The following is a 15,340-nucleotide window of genomic DNA, read 5'->3' as shown; positions in this document are numbered from 1 at the left end:
GAGGGGGGGCGGTGGGCGGGGCAGCCAGCTGTGGGAGCGGTTAGGGAGTGTGGGGGGTCCCCGTGGCGTCGGGAAAGGGGCGGATGGAGAAGAGGCTGCAGCACAGGGACTCCCGTGTTTGATTTTCCTCCCTCTAAGCCTCCTCCAGTGTCTGTCACAGGTCCCAGGGAAGGATCTCTCTCTGTCTGCCTTCCTTGCAAAGGAAGAGGTGCTCACAGCCTTTCCTCAGCACAGCACAGGCTGTCAGCAAGGAGGGTATCAGCAACAGAGTCTGTAGTATCAAGACACAGGCCATTTGTGCTCTTGCACTGCCCCTTTCACGCTGCAGCGTTGACAGGCAGCGGGAGCGGAGGTGCTCTGGTGCCTGTGGGGAATGTGCTGCTCGAATCCAGCCAAGGTTCATTTTACACTGTTTGCCTTTTACAGGATTTGTTCTGGGAGGCGCATTTGGTGTCTTCACAGCTGGCATCGACACCAACGTTGGGTTTGATCCCAAGGATCCATATCGCACGCCAACCGCAAAAGAGGTCCTCAAAGATATGGGGCAGCGAGGCATATCCTACGCAAAGAACTTCGCCATTGTGGGCGCCATGTTCTCCTGCACCGAATGTGTGGTAGAATCTGTGAGTGATAACTTCTTAAGCATTAAGAAGTGTTTTATTGTACACTTAATAATCTCTTTTACTAGATCCAAATAAGTATGTATATCCCCTTTGTAACAGGGCAAGGGAGTAGGCTAGTTTGTCCTGTTTCTTGGCCATCAAAGCTTTTCAGCTTTGAGACCTGTCTTCAGAACTGCTGTTCTCTGACAGAATGAGCAGAAGAGCATGCAATAGCAAAGTCCTTTTCAGCAAGTCCTGAATGTCAAGAGCATGCAATAGCAAAGTCCTTTTCAGTTCAAGTCCTGAATGTATTGGCAAGTATAGGCATTACTTTTTAAAACCCTAGCTACAAGTACTTGTTACTTTAAAACATCAAACTGTGAGTTGCAACATGGTAATTTGAGCATCTAAAAATTCCATATGCAGAAAGGGATCCTTTGATGAAGGTTCTTAAGTAACAGGCCTGTTTTCATCTTGCCCCTACAACAAGAAATGACCCTGTGCAGCTCAGTGATAAAGCTATCATCCATTTTCTTAAGTAGGAAAATTAGCCTGTTATGAATTTGAGTACTGCCTTTTAATTGAAAGACACAATTATTTCTTAACTCATCTAGAAGGAAAGTGTATCTGCTTGCACAATGGAGCGGAACAAAAAGATCTCTGCACTGGTGAAAAACTAGCGTGCTCTGGCTATGGAAATAGTACATCTTTGTCAGCAGGGTGCTGTGGCTCTCACCTGTGCTGAGAACCAGGCTGCATGGCCAGGCTCAGTGTTGCACTCATGTAGTTATAGTGCCTTTAAAACCTCTGAGCTGGTGCTAGTGCACAGTGCTGTGTTCTGGGGGCTGTATTGGCTCACCTGAGAATCTTTGCCGTAGCACTGCATTGCACCATATGGATTTGTCTTACCTCTCCCGGTGACCCATTCCTTCCTCTTCTCCTGGCCCTGCAAGTCTTATGTTTGAGAGTGCAGGGAGCCATCTGCTGAGAATAGAGGGAAAAACATCCTAACCTGAGAAGGGGCTGGAAGGTCATTTAATCTTTCTTGGTATTACTACAGATACTGAGTGTTTATTCCGTATTTACTTGTTGACTCTGATTTTTAATTCCACAGTATCGTGGAAAGTCAGACTGGAAGAATAGTGTTATTAGCGGCTGCATCACAGGAGGAGCAATCGGCTTCAGAGGTTGGTAGTGCCTGCTATGAACTATTTCTGTGATAAGACTCTAATTTGGTTATGCAGCATGCGGTGGTTTTAGCGGAACACACGCTACAAATCTCTTTGCATGGGGTTATGGTGATGTCAACATGAGAGTGTGTTCCAGACTGGCAGAACTGCTCTCTCTATCGCTTTCCTGTCAGCTTGAAAGATATGTGTGGGTAGGGAAGGCTTGGTCATACAGGACAGTGAGATTGGAAGAAAATCAACAGAATTGACTTGAAAGAAAAATCAGGAAATGGTGTTAGCTATCCACACTCTTCTGTGGTGTTGTGGGGAGGGAGCCAAAAATACATACTGAGCAACTCTCTGAAGCTACAGCTCTTGTGTTAACAGAGCTCTACTTATATATACACTATTTCACTGGCAGTAACTCTGTTAATTTGCACAGTGTGTAAAATGCTTTTCTCCTTTCTCACGTATCAATTCAAACAGACAATTCTATTTAGCTGTAAAAGAGCAGGAGCACTGGGATTTTAGTCCAGCAGGCACTAGTGGGGACTTTGGGAAGCCTTGAGTGCTAACAACATCTGGAGAAAAGCCCCAAGTAGGAAGAGAGCTGCTCTGCTCATCAGAAATACCAAACTTCTCTCACCTCTCCTTAAGAAAAAAACCTGTCCACAGAGCATAAACGAAAAGAAAGTGCTCTTGAAAGTGCTTCTAATTGAGCTTGTTAAGTTGTGTCTGTCCTGAACCTAATCCTCTTAGAGCTTTCAAAGCAGTAGCTGCTCTTCCTGTCCCTCCCTAGTGCAACAGCAAAGCCACTTGCAGCGCTCAGATCAGAGCGCACTGAAATCAGCAATGCCCACTGGTGTTTTCTCTTCTATCCCTTGGGGGGAGGCTTAGCAGCACAACGCCCAGCCAACGTCCTGTGCTAGTACAGCTGTGGTAGTTTAAGTCTAGTGTGTGCCAGGTCCCCCCCCTCACCTTGGGCAGTGGTAGTGCTAGTGTGACCCTGGTAGCGGACCGCCAGGTTCCTGCAGGTGTAAGCTCTTCAAGCCAGCACAGCATAAGCTAGTTACTGGGAAGAACAGTATCTTTCCTATTTTGTCTCATTCTTTCCCACCCTTTTTGCATTGCAGCTGGTTTGAAGGCAGGGGTTATCGGCTGTGGTGGATTTGCCGCTTTCTCCGCCGCAATTGATTACTATCTACGGTAACAGTGGGATCCCTTGGGAGCAAGTTTCCCTTTTGTTCCAGTGCTGCTGCTAAGAGCCTGCATCACGGCAGAAGAACCATCAGGCTTACCTTTCCACTGCCTTTGGAGTCCTGATCAGTGCAAGCTGGATGGTGTTGGCTGCTTTTCCTGAATGACTAACAATAATCTGGCTCTGAGCCCTGGCGTGCTGCTTCAGGCAGACTTGCGGGAGTATGCGAGGATAGAGCCAGGCGCAGTGAGCAGTATCTCCAGGACGGATCAGCTGACTGTCAGTTTCCAGGAAACAAGCCTGGACTCTGAGCTTTTTCGATCCTTTGGGTCTGATTTTGATTAAGTCTGTTGCTAGCATCAAAAGAGGCAGGAGGACAATCTTCAAAAAGAAATGCAGTGATTTAGGTTACCGTGTATTTGAACGTGCTGCAAGTGTTTAACAGTTATCAGTTTGCAGCTTGCTACTCTGTTGGGGAGAGGTAAGATCCTGTGGAGAAATAGTTTGTTCCAGGCTTTTCTTAAAATACCAGCTGAAGACAAACCACCATCTGTACAACTTGTCTTATTTCAAGTACAGAGATGAGAGCCAGATTTCTTTACCATGTCTTAAAGGGAAAAGCAAAAAGGAATCCTTAGCCTTAGAACCGTGTGGTTACTGGCAGATGAACAAAACAGTTTAAGGGCAAAAAAAAGAGGTTGTTGCAGAAGTATAATTCTCTGTAGCCACTTGGCTAGCCTGATTTAACCTCGCTGTGGGAGTACAAGTAATCTTGCTACTGCTTTAACTGCCACAGGCTCACACCATTAGTTCCAGCAGTTTGATGGTGAGACTAGAAAGTAAGAGTTGTGAGAATAAACCACTGTTAGACACATAACTGGGCATTCGCTTAGCACGCAGTCTGTTTCCCATCACGTCCCTGTACCACCTCCGAGTGCCTCAGTGTTACACTGGGGAAAGTGAAGTGTTACTTCTGCAGAACATTGGCACTAAAGTCGAAATATCTGCTCACTAGCTCAAGGAGCTGTTCCCTTTTTGATTTGCGTTCATATTAGCCCTCTTGCTCTTCCAACCGAGCTCTGTTCTCAGACCTCAGGGTGTAATTTTTATACTCGGAATAGTTCGGACTGATTTTAACCTTCCTTGAGCCACTCCACAAGGGCAAACGTCCACCCTCATCTTTTTGAGGCAGTGGGATTTCAAATTCAGTGCACACACCTAATGGGGTTTCTCCCTCCCATTTGCATCTTCCCCTCCTTTGCATCCACAGTTTGACATCCCAGAATGGCAACAGCACTTGCTTACCTGGAAGAGCAATACTAGCAGTGTGGTTTGGCTGATGTGGTGGTCAGTGGTCAGTTTGGAGGCATATTGTCTCCCATTCCCACATGGAAAGAAGTGGGGAGACAGCACCATGTGATCTATCAGATGAGGTTTCCAGATCGCCTGATGTCCCTTGCTGTGCCTGTTCAGTATCCTCAGGCCAGAAGCTGTGCAAATCAGCTGAATTTTAAGCTTGAGTAATTCTGGGCTGATTAAACAGGCTGGCTCCAGACAGTCCAGGTTTTTTTCCTCCAGAATGAACTGAAATGCAAGGATGTAGCCCAAACCATAAGATGTCTCTTAAAAAATTGTCTGGCACAATGCCTGTGCTTATACCACTGGCTTGAAGTGCAACTAGCAAGATTTCCACGACAGAAAGAGAAGCTGTGATGCCAAGGTGATCAGTTAGTGCAAACAGCAACACCATGGGGCTCCTTTTGTGCAAATGTTGGGGCTTTGCATTTTTATTAACATTTTTTTTTCTCCTCACATGGTTTACAGCCATTTAAAGTTTATAATCTACAGAAATTGAAACAGAACACAAACAAAAATATATCCTTAACAACTTTTGAAAGTCAAATATTAATTAACAGTTCTATTCTACCTGTAGCTGCAAGAGTCCACCCCCCTCTTTTCCTTCCTGTAGGGACAAGCAAAAGCCGGTCACGGGGACAGCCGCAGCCTGTTGTGCCGGGGCTGTGTGGACCGGGCCGCCAGCCACTGTCGCACTGAGGGGGGGAGGATTTGGCTGTACAGAGTCTCCATCTGGAATGACAGTATCGTGGACAGAGACTTGGACACATGTAACAAATCAGACACACGCAGGGATCCGTTGTGCAGTCACATCTAAAACTCTGCCTCCTTACTGGGTCCAGGGCCAAGACAGACGCCTGGTTATTTTCTGCAATGCTGTTTCCCTTCTGTTTAGCTGGTAGTCAAGAGGAGCAGGGTCTGGAGTGTGAGCCCTTTGGAGGGGGACTGAAAGACCTCCCCTCCTTTAGTTGCTTTGCTGGTGCGGGGCCGGCAGGTGCTGCCTTCCCTGGGGAGGTGGGCTTAGGACATACCTGGTGCATCGGTGGCAGGCGGTCGGGCTCTACCTGGAACAGTCTGTTAGTCGGGAGGGTAAAGGCAACGCCGCTGTTAGCAGGGATATGCTTGGTCACTTATCCATCTCCATTTGGCACAGGAGAGCACAGGGCCAACGCAATCGGGGAGAGGGCTTTTCCCACGAGAACACGGACTCGGCTCACAGAGCGAAAGGTTTCGTGTCCCGACAGGTACCAGCACCTACCTGTGAGTGTGGGAGGGTGGGGGACATACCAGGAGCCAGGCACTTGGGCGGCCGGAGCACAGCCTGGCAGCGAGTGCAGGTATGCGGCCGTCCTGCCTTGGGACGTGGCGTGACAACTCCAGCCATCAGCCTGGGGATCAAGAACTGGAGCCACTAACTAAAACGGACCTGAGCTGGCCGGGCACGGCTAACCCAGCAGCAGCTGCTTTGTGAGAAAGAGCAAATGAAGCGCTCCTGCCTCTGGTAGTGAGGGCCATGAAGGCTTCCCTCCTGTCCCTCTGCGCTGGTTTCCAGGCTGGGTGACCATCCAGCTGCTGCACAGAGCACTCGCCTTCGGCAGCCTGGCTGGCACCGAGGCAGGGCCACGTGCTGCCGTTGCCTGGTGCCCAGGGAAGCGGGGAAGGCCAAGGAGAGAAACAAAAACCTCCCCATTCTCGTGGCCACAGCAGGAACGCTGGTGCCCTGGCAGGCTCTGCCATGGGGCGCAGCCAGCATCGGCAACCCTTGCGGTAGTGCTGGGCTGGCAGCAGCATGCACGCCTCGCTTGTGCGTGCCTTGCTACGGCAGAGATACGGGCATACAGAAACGGCAGGGACCCTGTTCCCTGCCCTGCCAGGGCTAGTTGGGGAAATTGTGGGACGCGCCTGCCCCAGTGGGACCCCGTCGGTGCCAGAGCACAGACCTGGAGTCAGCCCGTAGCGGAGGGAGCAGACCTGCCCAGCTGGCCATCCCTCAAGCCTGCTGTGGATCGAGACCAGCACAGCACCTCTCGCTCCAGCCTTGTGTGATGGGTTACCCCAAAACGCTACTCGGAGGCGAGAAACAGCGAGGGAAGTAACCGCCATGCTACACACACACAGGCAAAGCACAGATTAAGGGCTGTAGAGGGGACTGGCCTGAAAGCACCCAGAAGAGACGTGGCAAGGAGGAAGCAGCACCCTGCGCCTCTGCTCCCATGGTTGCAGGTTTGCTTGGGCCAGAACAGGATCCAGGCACCGGGTCCAACATTTGCGCAGGCAGCAAGCCAAAGCAAAGCTGGTCGTCACCGAAGAGGGAAGCCCGTGAGCTCCCAGCCTCTGAAGCGAGCCAGTGCTGCGCATGCAGGCATGGGGCAAGGGAGCTGGGCAGCGAAACAGGCACTCGTGGGATGCTGCAGGCTTCGAGCTGGGCGAGACAAGGGGTGCCTGGTAGGAGTGAGCGGGCAGAAAGGAGTCCAGGAGAAAACTAGCCAAGGGGGAAGCCTGTGTCCACAGCCCTTGTCAGTCACTACCTCTTCTGTTGAACAAATATACATAAAAACAATTCTTGAACACAAGAAGGGACATAAGACACGACTACTTTACAGAGAGGCACGGCACCTGGGGTGGGACCGGGCCACTGGTACGCGATTGTACAGGAGCTGCAGGTGGCACCGTCCTGGGTCCGGGCCGGTCTCCCTGGGGGGCTGCGATCCAGTCCATGTCCCCCAGCAGGGAGCTGGGAGTGTTTGCAGCTGGTGCCTTCTCCCTGCAGGCTACACATCCGTGGAGAAGTAAAGTGTGTTGCGTTTCAGCTCAGTGAAGGAGATGGGAGGATGCTGCAGGTAGTAGAGAAGGACTTGGACCTGTAGTAGGCAAATGGAGTGTGTTAGGCCAAAAAAGGGGCAAAGCTGCCATGTCCCAGCTTGTGCCTGTGCAGCCATGTCCAGCAAAGAGGGACAAACCTACCCAGACAGGCAGGTAAACCCCTCCACTCCCCGCCCCAGCGGTGTTGGCCCGGGCTGCGGCCCCACGCTGCCAGCACAGCTCTTACCTGGGCCATCACATCGTGGGACCAGATGTCGGAGGCCAGGGTGAGGTGTCCCTTGCTCTCCCCCTCTGAGGGTCTCAGCAGTGTCGGCCCAAAGACCGTGGCCAGGTTGTGGAGAGACATTTTGTTGATGGGCTCCTTTTCAGCTACCCTGCGGAGTACAGGGAGAGAGAGAGCGTGAGACCCTAAATGCTGTTCTCCTGAAGCAGGGCAGCCACAGGGCAATGCGGGGGGGCGAGTGCTGACCTCCCTTCTCCCAGCCCCGGCAGGGCACCTCCGGCTTGCCATTGCCCTTCACAGCCCCCAGCAAACCCAGGTGCAGGGCAGGGAGCTCTGCCCCCTTCACGGCCTCCGCCGGAGCCGCTGGGCCTGGCCGGGAGCCCTGGGTGTGATGTGGCAGCAACCAAGCCCTTGCTTGCTTATGTGCTGCAGAGCCTCCACCCTTCCCGAGCCCCGGCAGGGTACGGGGAGCTCCGCACCAGCCCGCGCCTCCCTGCACCCACTCCCCCCCAAGGTTCCCTACCCCTCCGACCCCGCAGGACCCCAGCCAGCCTGCACCAAGGGAACCAGGGCCACAACATTGCCATGTTAGGAGGCAGCTGTGCTCCAGGGCAGGGAGCTCTGCCCCCTTCCCGGCCCCCGCCGGAGCCGCTGGGCCTGGCCGGGAGCCCTGGGTGTGATGTGGCAGCAACCAAGCCCTTGCTTGCTTATGTGCTGCAGAGCCTCCACCCTTCCCGAGCCCCGGCAGGGTACGGGGAGCTCCGCACCAGCCCGCGCCTCCCTGCACCCACTCCCCCCCAAGGTTCCCTACCCCTCCGACCCCGCAGGACCCCAGCCAGCCTGCACCAAGGGAACCAGGGCCACAACATTGCCATGTTAGGAGGCAGCTGTGCTCCCCAGTACAGGCTGCACGGTTGAGCCCCGGCCAGGGGAGCAGATGTGGGAACTGGCTGTGCCCGGTTCTCAGGATGGAAATGGATTTTTCCTTCTCCACCCCCCAGCATCAATCACTTTTTCTGTTTGGTTTTAGCCAAACCAAAGAAAAAAAAAATGCTTCATGATGCAAGTAACATGAGCCGTGAGCCCCGGTCCCAAAATCGTGGCCAGCTCTGGCCAGGCTCTGCATGCTGCACTGCTGCTCTGCCCACAGCCCCATGCCCTCCATGGGTTTTGGGGCCCCAGTGAGCCCCAGAACTGCCCATCCCCAGGTTTTGATGGGCTTCATCTGGGCCAAGATAAAGCCCGGCAAACCACACCTTGCTGCACTCGCCCCAGGATGAGCAACGCAGGGTGTCACCTGCAGCTTTGGGACATGTCCGCAGAGCTGACCGTCTCTGCGTCTTGGCCACCCACTGCAGACAAGTTACAGGGATTATTGCACCTTGTTTTGCAGGGGCTACTGCTGGACTGGTGGGAAGGGATGCAGCACTCAGTTTTCCCGCTAAGGGGGACGCTGCACAGCTCCCGATTGATTCCCCATCCTGCGCCGAGGCCAGCTGCTCCCCGTGGAGAGCTCGTCCAACCAGCTGCACACCGGCTGCAGCAGCCAAGAGCCACATCTTGCCAGAGGACATGTGCTCCCTGCAGAGCTGACCCGCCTGAGTGGCCTCGTGCCGTGCAGTCCCTGCTGGCACCGTGGCCAGCGGCCCTGGGGTGCCAGGGGCTGCTTTGTGGGGCAGAATGGCTCCAGGATCCCTCCAGCATCCTACAGGGTCCACAGAGAGGAGCCATTGGAAGCTAACACCGACACCAGCCAAAGGGACTCACAGTGTGCTGGGACCCAGCCTGAACAGGCTACAGCGAACACACCGGAGCCAGGGGAGACAGGGCAGGTGGGACACAGCTGGGGCTGCACCCTCTCGGAGGGGCTGGAAGAGGAAAGGGGCACTCTGCTGCCTGCCCAACACTGCGCCACCATTGCTGGCCCCGGCTGCCGCCCGCAGCCCCGGTCTGCACCAGCATGGCACCATTTGCCTCCAGTTCGGGATCAGCCCGTGGCCGCGCAGGCACCACGGGAAGCATACAGCAGCTCTAACTCTGCTCACGTCCCATCCCCACGGCAAAGCGACAACACAGACCCATCCTGCACCTCCCACCTGTGCCAGGCAGCCCTCCAGGAGCTGCTGCTTGCCCTGCTCAGTGGGCCAAGCTGAGCCGTTACCTTTTCAAGTGCTCTAGCAGGAAGAGGAAGGTGATGAGGTTGGGGTCAGGCAGCGAGCGGAGAAGGTGCATCATGCAGTTCTCCTTGGCAGCAGGATCCGAGAGGGCTGGAGACAAGGAGGGAGAGGGCTCAGGACAGGGGCTGGTGACATCTTGTGCAGCAGCGGGACCCACTGTGGCCGGACGCCTCCCTGCAGCTGGTGCACGAGTGGCCAGCCCTGCCCCGCAGGGCTCTGCCTGCACCCCGGGGAGCAGCACCGCGAGCCCCAGGCTGACCTGGAGCCTGCAAGGACAACCAGCACCGAGTGGGCTGAGCTGGGAAGGACCCTTGGGATTCTCCCATCCTGGAGCAGGCAATGCCAAACAGCCATGCTTGGACACTGACCCCTTCCCCATCCCCAAACCCTTACCGATCCCCTCCATGAAGGCAGGGTAGAGTCTGTCAGTGAGGAGGGGCTCGGGCAGCTCACGGAAGTACAGCTTCAGCGTGCCGGCGATGGCATTGATGTCCATGTCACTCAGCATGACCAAGATGTCCTTGTTATCTGTCCAGAGAGCACACACATGTTACACCTCCTGCGCCTCCTTCCCCTCTGGATCTCAACTCCCTGTGTCACTCCAGCTATCCAGGCAGGCTGCCAGCCAGAGGGCAGGGACAGCATCGCTGGGTCCACGGCCCCATTTAGCTAGGCTGGGCCTGGGAAGAGCTGAGCGGTTCCTGCCTGGCTGGGCAACGGGACACGGAACAATTTACAAATCCATTTGCAACATCTCCCTGAGTCAGTGTCTCCCAGGAGCTGGCCAGGCGCAGCAGCAGCTCAGAGGCACCAAGGCACAAACGAGACTGGGACCGCTGGGCATTTGCTTTCCCAGCTACACCCTCCTCCTCACCCCCAGACCCTTCCTGGGCACACCGGCACATTTTGCACATGTGCAGTGCAATAACCAGACCCTGGGCTTGCAGGGCAGGGGACCGGGGGGGGTCTCGGTTCCTGTGAACCCTCCCAGGGGAACGTGACGTGAAGGGTGGCCGTCCCCCAGGACACTCACTTGCATCGAAGACAGCCTTCAACGCCTGGATGTCAGTGGCGACGCCAGAGATCCTGTAGATGCCGACCTCTTCGATGCCCCTTTTCTCCACCTCCTCGATGCACTGGCGCACGATGTAAGGCACCTTGGAGCGCTCGCGCCTGGCTCGGAAAGCAGAGGCGTGAGCAGAGATTCCTGAGGGACCCCGCCGTGGCCAGCCCAGCCCTGCAAACCCTGGGCCAGGGGCAGGATGGGCATGCTGGGTGGGAGGGATGGGGCTGGTGAAGGAACAGGCAAGTCCCCAGCAAAGACCAAAAGCTGAGCTCTCCCGGTGTTGGTGGGAGCAAGGGGACATGCTGCAAGGATGGAGCAGGTCCCCCGAGTCCCCCAACCCCAAGCCCACAGGGACCGGAGCAGATCAGCCCCCCCAGCCCTGCACATACTTTGTCACGACACTGATTTTGACCCCGAAAACACCAGTCTGCTTTTTGGACGGGGTCCTCTTCAGGCTCATGTCTCTGCTCGTGAACTTCATGGAGAACTCCACCTTGATCTGTGGGAGACGGGGTGAGTCCCAGCAGCCCAGCCCTGGCCCGTCACCTCCGTGTCACACGAGGGCACGGCACAGCCCTGGGGAAGGGACTGCCATCAAAGCGAGGAGCTGTGTGTCCCCACGGCCCCGCTTACCCCATTCATCTCAATCACGTCCATGTGCCAGTTCTTCGTCTGCACAGCCTGTGGGTCCAGCTGCAGGGAGAGATGGTGTGTGAGCTCCGCGGGGACACAGCCCCATGCCAGCCCCACTGCCACCCCAGCCTGGCGGCCCCTGAAGCCCCCAACCCACAGATGGTGTCAGGCACGGGACATGCTCTTCCCTGGCAGCGTGCCGCCCACGGCAGGAGGATGGAAAGGGGAAGGTCTGGGGTCCCTCTGGCCATGCCCTGAAGCCGGGTGGGCTCAGCCTCCCTGCCTGGTCCCCCCCGAGCCCCCGCGAGGCAGCGCTTTAACCCACACTCAAGCAGCAAGAAATTTCCAAGAAATCGGGACTATTTCTGGCGGCAGATTGATGAAACAGAACTAGGGCAGCATTTTCTGTGCAGAAAAACAACGTCTCCCCATAGCCAAGGCTATTTATAACCCCTGGGAATGACGGGCTCCGCTATTTCTGGCTTTGGGGCTAGTGGGGGACTCAGTGACGCTGCCCCGGCGCCCAGCCGCTGCGGTGAGGTGCTGGTGTTCCCAAGGACCCGGCACATGCCATGGCGGGTGCTGGGCCCCAGGGCTGGGCACAGGCGGGTGCAGTTGCCTTTCGGGGCTTTTCAGTCCCCAGCTTGTGGTATCGATCCGGCCCCATCGATCCCTGTAATGCACGGGGCAGGCAGCGGGGCAGAGCCCAGCACTAATGTCCCCTCGGGGAAGAGGACGGGATGCGGGAGCTGGCAGGGGCTGGCGGGGGCTCCCAGGGCCGCGAGCGCAGCAGTTGCCAGGCGAGGCTCACGCCGAGCGTGCAGGGTCACTCCTCAAGGACGCGGGGGTTTCCTACAGCTGCTGGCTCGGGAGATGCTCCGGGTGAGCGCAAAAATGTCCAGAGCTGCTGCTCCGGCCGTGGAGCTGCTGTTCCCCTGCCCCAGCTTCTGGCTGCCCATGAAACCACTGCACATCATGATGGGGGGGGACCCTGGGGGTCCCTCACGTCCCTCTTGCACACCAAGACCTCATGCTTCCGAGGACAGGCTCAAGCTGCCCTGGCTCTCGGCACAGACCCAGCACCATGGCATCACCCCAGGCCCAGCCCCATGCCATGGTGAGCCTGAGCAGCTCCTCAGCGGCCATGGTGCCACAGGAAACGCTGCGGTCTCCAGCACAGCCCAGGCATGGCTCCTGACATGGAGCCCTCCCCAGTGCCCCTGCCCCAGCCCCGCCAGGCCTGCGGCTGCTGGGAACAGCAGTGGGGGGAGTGGGAAGAGGAGGAGAAGGAGGAAGGCTGCAGCTGCCCTGGGCTCCCGTGGGGGCCTGCAGCAGGTTTGGATGCCAGGATAACAAGGCTGCAGCCAGGCTGCCGCCAACCCCAGCCCTGCTGCTCCAACTCCCCCGTGTTCCCTCCCCAGTGCCAGATCCCCCCGTGGCACTGCCATGCACCCACTACGGCCAACACCAATCCAACGCCACCTGTCCCATGGGGCTTTCACCCCTCTTCCCCACACAGCCAGGTCCCGCTCATGGCAGCGTCCAACCCTGCGAGCCTCAGGCAGCAGCAGCAAAGCCCTTCACCCTCTGGCCGAGTCGGGAGCCGTGGGCCTCCCCACTCTGCAGCACGACTTTAATTTCAACCACCACATATGTCTTCCCCATCCCCGTCCCCTGGGTCCCCCCGGCTCTGATGGCCCTGGCAGCTCACATCTGGAAGGGCTTTAGCAGGGCTCTGAAGAAAGCTTTAATAAAAGCCAGGTTGGCTGCCACCAGCGCCACAGACCTTACCCCAAGCATGCTGCCTTCCCACAGCTGCTTGCCCCCGGTTGGGCAGAATCATCCCCATCCAGCTCCCTGCAGCAGCCGGCATGGCCCCAAATTTGGGTTAGTTCAGCTGGCGCCACTGGCCCAAGCTCCCTTGCAGCTGGGGCAGGTCCCCGTGCACCCACAGGGCACGGGGCTGTGGCCCGGCTCCGGTGCTTCTCCAGCCCTGCCCGCTGACACCCCGCACAGCAGGCAACACCACCACACTGCCTGCTCCCCGCAAGAAGCAAAGCCGCGGCCGATGCTTTGTCTCCCGGCGTGGGAGGATGGATGGGAGCATCCACCCACAGTGCCAGAGGCAGCTCCTGCCCACGCGGTGCTGGCAAACACCCCATCTCAGCTACCACCACCATCATCTTCTCCTCCAAAGCAAGCTGTCTTGCTCCAGCATGGTGCGGGGATGTCCCAGGCCGGTGGGGAACTGCTGGCCTGGGAGTCCCAGGGAACAGCCTCCCTGCCAGCACTGTACAGGATGGCACAAGTGACATGCTGCTGTCCCAGACATCAGCTTCTCTTCAGCAGCTCGGTGCTCAGCCGACTTCAAACACCAGCCTGCGCCCATGGAAATGGCTCAGCCAAGTCACCGGTGCCTCTCCGGGCTGCTCCCTCCTGCATCTCATGGGACTCTCAGCAGCGGCGCAGCATTCATGCCCGGGCCAGCATCTGCCATGGTGCCACACTCATCCACAGCGAGGTGAAACACCCCCTGGTCCCAGCTGCAGGGATGTGCCATCATCCCATTTTCCTAAATTATCCAAAGGTGTTTGCTTGTAGGACAAGGTCCCTGGTCGCAGAGGGAAAGGTGGCAGTGTGGCAGGCGATGAGCATCCCAGCAGCCCTGCAGAGCTTCGTGCGTCCTGGGGGGGGTCCGGTTGCAGGGCCCCCCCCAGTCCTGGTGCTTGCCTCCCACAGCCTCTGCCTGCTGCTTGTCCCATGCATGGGGCGACTGAACTCAAGGGGACAAGGCCACATCCTGGGATTTTGTCCTCAAGGCACCTTTGAGCCGTGCATCGTGGATACAGTTCCTGCGTGGGCAGCAGCAGCCAAGACAGACCCAGGCAGCGCCGGGTCCCCGGCGCTCCCAGGTGAGGAGCTGGGATGGCTCCAAACCCTCGTGGCGGCTCTCCAGGGCCCTGAGCACTGGGATGCTGTGGTAGGGTAGGGGCTGCCAGGCTGGGCATGTCCCTTTATCGCGCCTCACACCCATGAGGTCACCCAACCATCAGCCCAGGATGAAGCCATCGGGAGCAATCTGGTGACTCAGCCGTCGAGGCCATCTCCGCCACGGTCCTGGGGGGCGGGATCCTGGGGGAGCTGCTACAATCAGGGTTGCTTCCCATCAGCACAGCACCCATGGCCACCCCAGCCTGGCCTCCTGCAGCTGCCCCGGCTCTGCTGAGCAGGAGATGCCCCCAACCAGACCCCCGTGCTGGCAGCTCCCTCTCCAGGGAACAGGCGGTCCCTGAGTTGCTCTGTGCCATGGGGGCAGAGTGGCCCCCGCACCAGCGAATGCTGCTGGTGGCAAAGCACAGCCCCAAAAAAAGCAGCGATTCACAGCCCTGAGAGCTGTGAGAAGCGGCAGGCACCCACAGCACACCAGGACTGTGCACAGACCCACCGGGGCCACGTCATGCCCCTGCAGCCCCAGTGCTCCCAGTTGGCAGCAGGCAGGGAAGCTAGTGGCCGCGGTGGGGACGCGTGGGGCTGGGAAACGAAACGTCCTCATGTTTTGACCCAGCAACAGCCGGCGGCAGCCGCTGGGCAGCCTCCCCACACAGCCCTCACTGCCCCTTAATCCTCTCTGCGGGAGCGGCGGCGGCACAGAATCGAGGTTAATGCCGCTGCGTCACAGGCAGCCCCGCTGCCGCACTGGCAGCCCCGCTGCTGAGCAAACCTCGGCCCCACTGCTGCCAAACCGAACCCCCACGTGCCCAGGCAGCCCCTGCCTGTGGCTGCCGGCACGCCCCAAGCCAGCAGCTCCCCGTGCAGGGGGACCCCACGGAGGGAAACCCCCGGAGCCCCCCACAAGATTGTGGGGGCTCTGGGACAGCCTGCGATGGTGCTGTCCCCCTCCCTCGTCACCTCCGTTGCCCACCCCTGCCCTCCGTCCTCCCACAAAGATGGGCAGCACCGGCTGATGGGGCTGCGACATGGGCTGCGAGCTCAGGGGAGCCTGGATGGACCTGGGGGGGTGGGGTTGCAAACCAAGCAGCACCCTGGTGAGAGGGGGTACGCAGGCACCGGGTGCTGGGGCGCCCCGGCCCCC

The 15,340-nt window shown here is 57.6% G+C and overlaps 2 protein-coding genes across 2 annotated transcripts in view; one reads left to right on the top strand and one right to left on the bottom strand.

Annotated features, from left to right (window-relative positions):
- The first annotated feature begins 423 nt into the window (after window positions 1–423).
- TIMM22 (translocase of inner mitochondrial membrane 22) lies at window positions 424–3,608 on the top strand. Its single transcript, XM_019471817.1, has 3 exons — window positions 424–623; window positions 1,717–1,789; window positions 2,905–3,608. Exons 1-3 carry the CDS (start codon window positions 540–542, stop codon window positions 2,979–2,981), a joined length of 234 nt encoding a protein of 77 aa, XP_019327362.1. The 5' UTR covers window positions 424–539; the 3' UTR covers window positions 2,982–3,608.
- Window positions 3,609–3,692: 84 nt separating this feature from the next.
- ABR (active BCR-related) overlaps window positions 3,693–15,340 on the bottom strand; it is a 26,441-nt gene continuing 14,793 nt past the window's right edge. Inside the window, exons 17-23 of the mRNA XM_009278166.2 lie at window positions 11,248–11,307; window positions 11,004–11,113; window positions 10,582–10,721; window positions 9,942–10,076; window positions 9,533–9,638; window positions 7,375–7,522; window positions 3,693–7,186 (exon numbers count right to left, since the gene is read on the bottom strand). Coding sequence (XP_009276441.1) covers window positions 7,097–7,186; window positions 7,375–7,522; window positions 9,533–9,638; window positions 9,942–10,076; window positions 10,582–10,721; window positions 11,004–11,113; window positions 11,248–11,307 — 789 coding nt within the window. The 3' untranslated portion in view covers window positions 3,693–7,096. The remainder of the gene's footprint in view (window positions 7,187–7,374; window positions 7,523–9,532; window positions 9,639–9,941; window positions 10,077–10,581; window positions 10,722–11,003; window positions 11,114–11,247; window positions 11,308–15,340) is intronic.

This window comes from Aptenodytes forsteri, unplaced genomic scaffold (genome assembly GCF_000699145.1).
Source record: "Aptenodytes forsteri isolate BGI_AS27 unplaced genomic scaffold, ASM69914v1 Scaffold66, whole genome shotgun sequence".
Lineage (NCBI taxonomy): Eukaryota > Metazoa > Chordata > Aves > Sphenisciformes > Spheniscidae > Aptenodytes > Aptenodytes forsteri.
This window is presented reverse-complemented; position numbering and strand designations above follow the sequence as displayed.